The sequence below is a fragment of the Cololabis saira genome, chromosome 16 (assembly GCF_033807715.1).
Source record: "Cololabis saira isolate AMF1-May2022 chromosome 16, fColSai1.1, whole genome shotgun sequence".
Classification (NCBI taxonomy): domain Eukaryota; kingdom Metazoa; phylum Chordata; class Actinopteri; order Beloniformes; family Belonidae; genus Cololabis; species Cololabis saira.
In genome coordinates, this window is record NC_084602.1 from 26096583 (window position 1) to 26108637 (window position 12055).

Below are 12055 nucleotides of genomic sequence, written 5' to 3' on the forward strand. Positions count from 1 at the left end.
CCAGACAATAGGCTGGCTGAGCTACTACCCACGCACACAATGGAGTGGTGGGGATGAGGCCGAGGTTTGGGGCCGTGGTTTTGGGGGCTGTGGGGGGTGGAGGTAGGTTTAGAAACGGGGGGGCAGGGGCAGTTGGACGCGGCCCTTGTCTATACGGGGTTCCCAGAGTGGGCGAGCTGGGATTTGGGGGAGGGTGGTGGGAACCTGAGCACATCCCAATTGGGATCACGTAGCAAAGCAGCTGGATTTCTTTCATGGTGCGGGCAGGGAAATAATTAAAAGTCCTTGCCATTGAAAATGTCCAGTGAATTGGGATGAAGCTCCTCCATTAGACACACATTTGCTGCGTGCGTGTGTGTGTGTGTGTTTACATGTAAATAGTATGAAGTTCAGTTTGCTAAAGCAGATATACAGTAATCAGGTTGAGTTAAAAATCAGGAATACGTGACAATCTGCCGGTTGTCTCATAGGTTTATCTCCTCTGTCACTGGCAACAGGTCAGGAACAACGGGAGCCCATCTCCACACTGCTCTGTCCTTGATCTCAGTTTATGGTTTCGGAGGGATAGCGCTTGTCAGACCAGCAGTTTTATCATTGTGTTGTCTCTGTACACATTGCAGCGGTGCCCACACACACAGAGGCACAGCGGCTGCCTCCTTGTTACCGATGTGCGTCAGACACGGACTCCTCTGAAACATATCTAAGTGGCTTGACTGTCAGAGTCTTCCATACGCTTTAAGTGTGAGTTCATATTACTCTGATGTATCAGCTGGTGAGTGACTGCTGCTTGCAGAGGGGAGGGAAATAAAAGACAACACAAGTGGAGAAAGTCGTTCCATTTAATTCTATGTATAATCTCAATAAAGATCTAAATCAAGATTGTCACATTTCCACAGCACACGCACACAAACACTCTCCAAAAGCGCAAAGAAAAAATGCACATACATTTATAGATCAAAGTAAATTGCCTCAATATCTAAGCAATGTCAACTCTGCGTAAAGATTGTCCTCTAATCTCTACACCACTAACACTGAAGCAATCGATTACTATAAAATATACCTTTCTCATTAAAAAAATTATATTAAATTCTAATGGCACTTCTACGAATTCTATTTAAAAAGGTTTCCGTTTGAACATTTAGAGGTTTTTTTTTCTTCTTTTTTTTTTTTTTTTTTAAACCAAATTAAAACCGAGACAGTCAAATGTTGCACAAGAACCATATGCAGTAATAAATATTTTTCATGATTATACACAATTTCACAGTTGTAACCTGCTGAGGACAAAATTCCAGTATCAGAAAAAAGTTTTTTTTCCAGACAAAAAAGTAAAAATGATACAGCATGAGTTAGGCAAACATAGCCCTCGATCAAGAGTAGCACTGTTTCAAGTCAACAATCAAAAATCTCTAGTTTTTTCACATTCAGCAGTGACATAAACTTATCAAAAAAAAAAGAAAGAAAAGTTCTAGTTGTAAGGAACGGATTGTTAGTTCCCTGTAGTGTTGGCGTCATAAAAAACCAACACAACAAAACTTCAGTTTAACACAACCAGAGTGTATTTGTTCACATAAATGTCAAAACTTCGATGTAATCTCTCACAAAGCAGCACTAATAAATGGACTTTCAGCTCTTAGTTTAGCCTTAATTAACAATGTGATATGATTTTTTTTTTTCAATGACATAACAGTTTAATTGTATCACATCAGCAGGCCAATGTTGATATGAACTTTACCACCGCAGTCAAGGGGGGGGGAAATAAAACTGTACAATATAGACAAAAGGGCTTCTCCAGAGGCAACACCTGCTTGTGTGTCTACAAGGCACAGTCGGTGACCACCCTGGAGGTATAAATAAAGACCGCAAACAACAAGAAACGTTAGTCGTTCTACTGCTGTACACTTGTACATTAGCCTATCAGAAGCACTTTTATAACTTGTGCCACATCGAGAAAAAAAAGTGACAACACATAGATTCCTGTGTGCTCAGAAACTTGCAGTCAAATTCTCCGAAATCTATCTACCGCTCTGAAGAGGTTTAACCGTTTTATGAACGACAGGGTTGTTTTAAGTCATTCTAGCTCGGTTTGGCGACTTCAGCTCGGGTAAGATGAGAGATTGGAGTAATTCTGACAGAAATCCCTTTTCTACTTGGCCTCCTCCAGTAAAAGTCCTGACAAATAGTACCACTTTTTTTGAGAAAATGCATGTGTGATTTCATTTGTTGTTCTAAGAGATGTCTGAATAACAGAGCCAAAAATTAAAAAAAATAAGCACTCTGATCATTTTGACAAGATCCTGATAGATGTGCAACCAAATTATGTTTGTTTCTCCTCCACATGGAGGAACAATGAAGTTGCATCTGCTGCATGCTGGGATGAGATGGGATGCTCTTTGATGCCTCCAAACAATACACCTGTCTGCAGTCTCGCCTTGCTTTATACATTTCTCACATTCCACAGGCTCCATTCAGGGCAGAAAAGTGCAAAGAGAGACTCCAAGTGCCTTCTCTCCCCACAGCTAGCAGAGAGATGCACAATGACCCCTTGAAAACTACCTGGAACCTGGAAGGTAGGAGTGGTGGTGGGGGAACAATGCCTGTATTGTCCCGTCTGAAGGTAGCCGGTGCCGTATCAGTGTGGCTGTGCTTGAGAACAACTGTTTCTTGTGGCCGAACAGAAGCCGGAGCGTTTTTAACTGCTCTGATTTGTACTGAGGTGGGGGTCCAATAAAGTCTTCACTATGGAAAAAGGAAGCAAGCTCCCCCTGGGGAAGACATGACACTAAAACTGGAGCCTTAATAAGACGCCAAACTCTCAACCATATCTGTGTAGTAACATGGAAAACAAAACCATTTGATAAATATCATATATATTTACATTAAATACACAAAATTGTAAGAAATAGCAGCCTAGACAATAGTGTTGAAACTATATGCATGCTAAAAAAACAAGTGCTTCTCTATGTTCCATGTGACAAATCTTGAATACTTTATAGAGATTTCTAAACAATATATTAAAATACAATTACAGTAACATGATTTGCACAAAGAAAATGGACAGCCCCAACACCGGTTAATGAGTACCAAGATTGCTAGGCAAAGACAGCGTCTGTCAAGCTCAAAGAAAAACAAACGAACAAACAAAAAAAAAAACTACAGCTACAGTAAACCCTGAACCAAGTCAAACTAATAAATAAATTGTGATCAAGTCTTTTCAGGACAGATTAGACAAATATTACAAACTTGTAGTGCTACACCCCTGGTAAAGAATCCATATAGCTTCTATGTGAACGGAGAGAAGAAGCATTTACCCGCCCCAAAAGGTTCTTTCAAGGGCAGCGTCGCTAAAGTCTTCATCAGTAGTAACTTAAACACAAATACAGTGATGTGAAAGAGTTAATTCAAAGAAAGAAAATACAGTAGATTTTTGCTGAATGGCACAGCTTTGATGGACTGACAGTGTTTAACTAAGATAAGTTGTGCTGTTACTCTGCCTGCTGAGGGTTTATCCTAAACACCCATCAGTGTACTTACTCCTTGCGTCACACCAGGAAATAACAAGATAATTTACTAGAAAACCATTTGCTTTCAGCCCAACTGAGATGATAACACTGAATTTACATGGGCCTGATTGACTTGTTTTATGGGTCAGCTCCAGAGTAGATTATCGTCCCCGTTAACGCCTGGTACGCCGGGCGTTATCCAGGTTTTTAAAAAGGCCTCAAAAGTCTATGAAACAGACAATAAGGCATGGCTATAAATCGCACTAAAACAATAAGAAGTACACTAGGTGAAGCATCGGGCACCAGAGTGAGAGGCATTTGTTTTTAAAACTACTATCTCTGATTTACCAAACTCTTTTTTTAAGTGGGAATCCATCAAGATGTGCGCAGTCACATTAGAAACCAAAAAGAGCTGGTGAGGCAACCCAAGGCAATAATAATCATAATAATAATGATAATAACAATAATAATTATAATAATAATAATGACTGATTGCTTCTATTCATATAAAAACTTAATTTCAAATAATCTTCCATGAAAACCATAACTCATACTTCCAGTAGTCAGACTTCATTAGTTTTGCTGCCTTATGATAGTTTACTTAAAAACTTCACAAGCTCCAAAAAAATAAATAATAGAATTAATGTAGATGTTTTTAAAAAAAAAAACAATAATAATAATGCTACTCATGGACGGTTCTGATCTCCCATGTGCACAAATAAAGTTTCGCTCTCTGACGATTGTGTGTTAGCATTAGCTATCGGCAAAAGGATATGAACGTATGCTTTTTTCTTTCAGAAAATATACTCCCCAAAACAAACTCAACAAGATTGACACAAACAAGACAGAAACAAAAGAGTGCATCGTCTACATTTGTTAACCTTCAGTGACACAGATCCAGCTGGAGATTCACAGCATCTGCGTTAAATCGCAACAGCCTGGGCACCTCCACCTGACTGCCCCTGATGATCATGCGTGCTGCGATACAGTCCAGCATAGAGAAAACAACCCCACTTTTGAAGCTGCTACATCTTTAAATTTGAGAAATGCCACATGGGATAAACTCCAAAAGGATTTGTCTCCAACAAAACTGCCCACATGTGTACACTAAACAGCAAAAAATGAGAGAAATTGTTCAGTAGTAGAATTCAGAGTAAGAAAAGACATTCTGTCTCATATCATGGCACTAGTAGTGAGAGAGGCGTTTTATCCAATGGCGAGAGTCTTAACAAGGCCACAGTGAAACTTCCTGATGTGGCGGTAAAGGTCCCCGGACTGAGTGAAGCGCCGCTCGCACCACTTACAGGCGTGAGGCTTCTCACGTGTGTGGACCACGGCGTGCCGACTCAAGTTATGGGAGTACTGGAAGCTCTTGCCACACTGGCCACAGGTGTATGGCTTCTCGCCAGAGTGCGTGCGCTCGTGACGCTTGAGGGTGTACATGCAGGAGAAGGTCTTGTTGCACTGCATGCACGTGGGCACCGAGCCGTCCGGGGACAGCTTGGAGCGAGCGCCGTCCTTCTCGCGGAAGTGGGAGCTGAGGTGCAGCTGCAGCACGTGGGGGCTGGGGAAGACTTTGCTGCAGAGGGGACACACGCACACCTGTTGCCCCGGGGGCAGGAGCACCCCGCTGGAGGTGGAGATGTCTGAAGAGGCCAAATCGTCCTCCTCCTCTTCCTCGCTGTCCCCTAGCAGCCTCCCCCTCCCATCTACCTCCCTGCCTGGGGCGCCCTCCCTCCCTCTGCAGGCCTCCCCCTCCTCGTCCATCAGGTCCTCCTCCTGGGAGAGCAGGGCGGCTGTAGCGCCGTTGTTGCCTGGGAAGAGGGCAGCGAACCCTGTCACCACTGAGCTCCTGGCACTATTCCCAAAGCGCTGGCTCTCAGGGCTCATCGGCTCACTGTCCTCCTGCTCTGACAGCAAGTCGTGTTCGTCTTTAACAAGTGGCTCAGTGCCCTGCTGCTGGCTGTCGAGGGCCAGCTGTCCCGAGATGTAGGAGGGGTGTAAGGGATCTCTGCTAGACAGAGGCTTGAAAGACAAATCCAGTGCGCAGTCCATGTCATCCGAAGCCCGAGACCTCTGGGACAACAATACGGTGAAACTACTGACATCAGCTTTTGTTTTTCCAGCTGTTTGGATGCAGGGCTCGGCCTCTGCTGACACATAATTGACACCTACAAGGTCCGGGGACCTGACAGAGTGACCGTTTGCCTTCTGCCTGCTCTGCGTAGACCTATCACAATCTGTGACAGCCAGCCTGACTCCACTGTTGTCCATGTCAAACTCTTCTGCATGGGGGGGCCTGTGAAGCCCCTGAGACAGTGTCTGTCGCCGAATGTGCTGCTTGCTGTCCAGCTCGCCATCTGAGGAATTTTCCCTGTCCAAACAGCTGAGTCCCAGACCTCCTCCTATCTTTTCATCCATGGACGAAAGTTCCTTATCCTTCAGCTTGCCTTTGCACACTTTCACTATATCATACATGTGGAGGTAGCTGGCTGCGGCCAGCACATCCTCCACTGGCAGGGTGCTGAATTCCAACTTCCCCTCATACATAAATTCAAGGAGCAGACTGAAAGCCGGGGCTGTCACAATGTCACTGTTGAGATGCACAACGTCCCTTTTGTCTAGCTGGTCCCTGTAGAAGAGATGGAAGTACATGCTGCAGGAGGCCAGCACGGCTCTGTGCGCTTTGAATCGAGCCTCTCCGACGAGAACAGTGCAGTCACAGAGGAAACCTTGGTGACGCTGCTGACTCAGACACTGCAGCAACTGGCGGCTATGGTCTGGGAACTCCATTCTTCCTTCATAACCTGGTGAAAAAAAACAGGAAAAACAGGATACTGGATAAACCAAGTGAAACATTTAGAGGGCAAAGAGGGGCCGTACGCATTTCAGAAAGAAAAAAAAGAAAAACACTTAAGTTTTATTATTTTACTTCTTTTCTTATTCTTACCTATTTGTTATTATGTCTTGCCGCTTTTAATGTCAATGTAAAGCACTTTGAATTACCTTGTGTTGAATTGTGCTATATAAATAAATTTGCCTTGCCTTGCTTAAGTGGCCCAAAAAAAAAAAAGGCACTGACTTGAGCCAAGTGTCTGAGGAAACATTTGAAACTTGACAGGCGTTTAAATTTAAAGTTCTTGAAAATCAGAAGCATTTAAAAAAAACATGTGGTTAAACATCAATAACTTGATCAAACTCAGGGAGCATTAAAAGTCTGCATTCTTTACGCTCACCCACCCATGGGTCCCTGTGTGAGCGGATCCACTTTCCAAATTATTTCCAAGTATTGTCGCGCTTCCAAGATGTGGCCAAAGTGACGCACCGGCGTTTCTCCAGAACACCGACTCTCTTTCTCCCCCTCACACACACACACACACACACACACACTCCCACACACTCACAAAACGTCGTTATGAGTGGGACTGGCAGTGAAAGCACTCGTCCAGGAGGAGAAGGAGACTAACGTGGAAAAATAAGAGCAGTGCAGAGTGAGTAAACTGCTGCTCTGTTTGCTAATTACACTGCAAGCTGTGGAGTCAGCTGCTCTGACATCACCGCAATGGAAACGCTATCTCCAGCTGTGCTCCCCTTTATGCCATATGTTAACGCCGGGCTCCGCAGTCCACAAGAAAAGAAAAACCCACACGCACAACTTGGAAAAACTCGATATTTCCCATATATCGAAACCCTTATATGGATTTCCAACTTTCCAGCGGGGCCATTTATCCCCCAACAGCGCACCGAATGAAAAAGGCTTTAACCTTTTGCGCACTCGTCGGACACTTACGCACAACTGTAAAAGGGGTTATAATTGAATCCAGATGATAGATCGGATTTTGTTTTTAAAAAAAAATATAAAAAATAATATATTAAAGTTTGATTCCGCTCTGTGTTTAGATTTTTTAATATATAAAAGCAGAATAAAAAGTGTTTTTAAGAGATTGAGGCAGGATCCGGCCAGGGGCGCAATAAACCGAGCTCCACGTCCGTGTTGGGAAACGCATTGCTGGGTTTAAAACAGCAGAGGAACTCGCAGCAAAGCTGAACCAAGCGAGCCGACTCTTTCCTTTTTTTTTTTTTTTTTTTTTTAACTTTCGCTTTCTCGGTGTGGAAGCACATTAAAAAAAACGCACAACTTACATGTATTCCCGCCCGCTTCGTCGTCTTTAATTTTTTTTAATTTTTTTCAACCGTCCGCGCCCTGCCGTCCTTTCATGATGTGCGGCCAGATGTTGGCTTCTCCTCGTCGCTTCTTGAGCTGCGCTCCGACCCTGGGAAGGCAGGCTGCTCTCAGCGCTGCTGTGTGGCAAGCAGGTTGATAATGGCACAAGTCTCGCGATAGCTGGACGCCACAATAACTTCTGTACTACTCCGTGAATTCACACAGCGGCAGCAAGTAGCAGAGCACACTGGAGGAGGAGGAGGAGGAGGAGGAGGAGGAGGAAGAGGGGGGGCATCAATTGGCTGTCTTATTAAAGCACCTGTCCCCACGAACAGGGGCGGCTTTCAAGAGTGATAAATCCCCTTAAAGTGTGGACAGGCGAGACAAGTGGACAACTGGAGCATTTGTAGATGGCTTATAAACAGAGGTGGACAGAGTACTCGACCCCAGTACTTGAGTAAGAGTACAAATACTACTGGTCAAAATTTACTCCGTTACAAGTAAAATTAGCTCAGTCAAAATATTACTCGAGTAAGAGTAGAAAAGTACTTGCTTTTAAAGGTACTTAAGTATCCAAAAGTAAATGCTTTTAAATTTACTTTAAGTAAAAGTAAGAGTAAGAGTAAGAGTAAATTTCTTATTTTCCACATCAGTAAATTATTATATTTTTTCTAAATTAATTTAAGGATCTTTTAACTCTTGTTTCTGAGAATTCGATGTTGAGTTGTTGAAAGCAGAGAGGTAGTTCTGCTTCGGCAGACACAATAAACATTTGAAAATAAATGTCTGTGGTTTGTCTGTGCCCTCGTTTTTTACTCGGTCGAACTCCGAGTCCGGCTCATTATCAGACTCAGACGACTCAGCGGATTGTCTTTCTTCTCCTGACGCAGGCGTAGCCATTGTTGCGGCTCTGTCTTGACAAACGCAGGCTACTTTGGCGGTATCGTTTTGAGGAGGCTTGACGTATTTCCGCTTTACGTACATCCCAGTGGAGAGCGTGCACTGTGATAGGTCTCCTCCTTTGACAAAAACAGCTTGTGTCCAATAGGATTTTAGGGAAGAAGAAAAAAGAGCAGACCTGAAAGTAACGAGTACTTTTCAGCCTTCCTAGAAATTTACTTGAGTAAAAGTAAAAATATTTGTCTTGGAAATGTATTCAAGTAAGAGTAATAAGTACCAAATAAATCTAATACTCAAGTAAAGTACAAATCCTCTGGATATGTACTTAAGTACAGTACTCAAGTAAATTTACTCCGTTACTGTCCACCACTGCTTATAAACTTTTACACTAAAAAGTGGTGAGATGGGGAGCCACATGTTTGCTCAAGTGTAAATGCCAGAGACAAAGGAGAGAAAAAAAAAACAACAACTAGTGGATGAATTTAAAGTTGAATATGGTATTTCCTGATCTAAACGTTCCCTTTCTCTCCAAAGTTTCCAGACCTGTTTGAAGTTTAAACCAGACTGGGAATTTGATTAATTTAGCAGGCTTCACAAAAATGTTGCATGTGGTTTGGCTTCTCATTTGGGTGAAAGAAACACTTTTTCTGTCCTAAATCAGTGCTAACTACGGCATCTACTCTGATAGAAAAGTATAAATCATGTATTTTAAGACGCTGTCGAAGGTCAGTGGTATTTTTGAGATCTTTTTTAATCTCGCCTGGAGTCGTGGAATTTACTGAACTGCACTGAACCAACCAATTCATCCCAGGTCATAGCTGTGATTCGATTTTGACAATTTCAAATTGTCTCAGGATGGAAATGAAGGTGATTTTAAGTTATTATGTTCATCTAGTTGAGATAATATCAGCAAAAAATGTGATTTGTAATTATTCAAGCAAGGGATGGTGACAAAGTAGAGAAACAGGAGCTCAAAGTTGCAGCTGCTCATCTCGTGCCCCCTCTTCTCTGCACTCCTCCAACTGCTTGAGTCACCTTTGCCCTGTGTTCCAGCTGTCGTGCGCTTTGAAAGGGCCATTTGCAGCTCCTCACAGCCTTCTGACACAGGGGGGAATGAGCAATGTGACGGGAGGCGGTAGCCACCAGTTAGAAGGGGCCGCTGGCTGGATTCTTATCCACTTACTGCTTTATGCCATTTTTAGTCCGGACTTTACCGTCGCCGATAGGACACCTGCTCTGTGGTAATGTCCAGATGATCATAAGCAAACGGAACGAGAACGAAAGGCTCATTGTTTATGACAGAACTCCCAAGTAGAGTAAATGTTTGTAGGGTCAGGTGTGCGAAAAACATTTTACCATTGAGGACTGATGCCCGGCTCGGACACATACGCACCATCCATGCAGAGGCAGTGATGTGGATAAGAATAGGAGCAGTGGCCCTGTGTTTCTCTGGCCCTGGCAAACGTAGGCGCCCAGTAGAGGAGGGGTGTGTGTTCACAGGGAAAGACAAAGCAGTGGTTGTGCTTGGGGACCGTGGCCTCAGCAGAGAGAGGCTCGGCACGGTGAAGGTTCTCACACACAGAGAAAAGATAGAGAGACAGAGAGAATGAGAGTGGGGGAGAAGGGACAGCGAGAACACTTCCTGGAGGTTCATTCTTCCTCTCTGCAATCATCAATGGCATTCTCCCCCTGACCCACTCCTCTCCCAGACAAACAAAAGACCCCGCATTCCAGTGTAGCCCGACCAGCCAGCCAGCCAGCCATCCAGCCACAGTTCAACCAAATCACTCTCTCCATGGGAGCACAGTCTCATCGTAACAGTGGCTTGTTTGCGATGCATCGCCACGTTTCCAAAAACATCTAACATCCTTTGGCTGTTAGCGCTTGAGAGGCCATATTATTTGACCACATAGTTCATCATCCGGTTCCAGCTGTTTTGATACGTCGGAACCCAGCTGTTTATGCACATTTCCACTTTTTCCAGACATACATATCTGCCGTCAGCGAAAAGGCTGAGTTCCTTAAAAAAAAGTTTCAAATACAGTTTGGTGAGTTTGAGCTACATTTGAGCCAGACGTTGATGTGAAGGAAATCGTTCAAGGCTGGATTTATCCCAACAGCTGTACTGATTAAAGCAGATAAATATCCCTACGTTGCTTATTTACGCAAGTACACTGTTCCGCATTTGACATTGTTGTTGTGCAGCCGATTCAGGCAACTGCTTTGTGTAATTGTAACATTTATCTAATCATACTGATGTGACAGTTCAAACAACATTGCCAGCACTTCCCCTTGTTTCACCTCCTCCCTGCCGCGGACCTCCTGCCCTTCTGCAGATACTTGTTATTAGCACGTTATCTGTTTTCCTTGTGCATTAAATTAAATTCATTAAATTCATCAAATTCTGTTCTGTACTGTCTTTTTTTATTCTGAACGTCGTACCACAAGTCGACAAAGACCTTTAAAAGGAAAGGCATAATCAACTTAGATTTGATTCTTTAATATTGTTACTCATGCTTTGAATTTGCAGCACAACAAAGAAGGCCTTCCCACCACCAGGCCCGAGACTGCCAAGGAGGAAAAAGGAGGATAACACCGCTGAATGGCGGGAGTAGAAAATATGGGATTCCCTCAATCGACTGTTTTTTATGACAGGAACAGCTTGGCAAAGCTGACTCATAGTAGCAGCGAGCAGCACATCACACACAGTGACAAAGGGGGGAAATAACAGGAGACGAAGGTGAAAGACAGAGGACACAAAGGCCGATGGTGTTTTCATCACACTTTGTCACGTTACTTATCACCTATTGCACAACTTCTCAGAAATATCTTGTTTTCATATCATAATGCACTTCTACCGCAACTGCTCATTTACACTGATTTAACTTTAAGCTGATGAACAATGTTATGCTTGAGGGAAAGTTGAAGGAACTTAGGAAATAACAAACATCACATGGAGAGTATGGCAGTACATAATGAGGGGTTTCCAGAATATTTCTTGTGAAGGACCTCCAAGTTAGAGACATTTGTACTGAGTCGACAGAGGGCTACATTTGATACTGTACACTCAGACTGCCTGGCTTCTTTAGGTAGACTTAGCTGACCTGTCTGTACCTGTCTCAAACCAGTTTAACTCCTACCTCTCCAGCTCAGTGGTCTCTGTGAAGGTTTGACTGTAAACTGCTGATCATAACACACAAGGTGATATTCAGATCTAACGTCATACGTAAATCTGAGGGCCATAAACTGGCAGGAAAATGTATGTGAACCCTTTTTTTACTATTTAGTTTTGTACAGGAATTTCCAGCGAAATGTGATCTGATCTTCATCCGAGTCACAATAACAGGCCAACAGGGTGGGCTCAAGCTGATAACACAAGAAATTATAAACCGACATCCTGACCTGCAGTCCCCCCCCTCTGACCACCTCAGTGTCTGCTGTCTGAATCTGTTTATATAGTCATCCCTGTAGTTCACTAACCATTGTGTCT

The 12055-nt window shown here is 43.5% G+C and overlaps 1 protein-coding gene across 1 annotated transcript; it reads right to left on the bottom strand.

The window, feature by feature from the left end:
* Positions 1-838: 838 nt before the first annotated feature.
* On the bottom strand, positions 839-7804 carry zbtb42 (zinc finger and BTB domain containing 42). Its single transcript, XM_061743429.1, has 2 exons — positions 7644-7804; positions 839-6307 (listed from the first exon to the last, which is right to left on the bottom strand). The coding sequence occupies exon 2, from the start codon at positions 6291-6293 to the stop codon at positions 4707-4709; it is 1587 nt and encodes a 528-aa protein (XP_061599413.1). The 5' UTR covers positions 6294-6307; positions 7644-7804; the 3' UTR covers positions 839-4706.
* Between the last annotated feature and the right edge of the window lie 4251 nt (positions 7805-12055).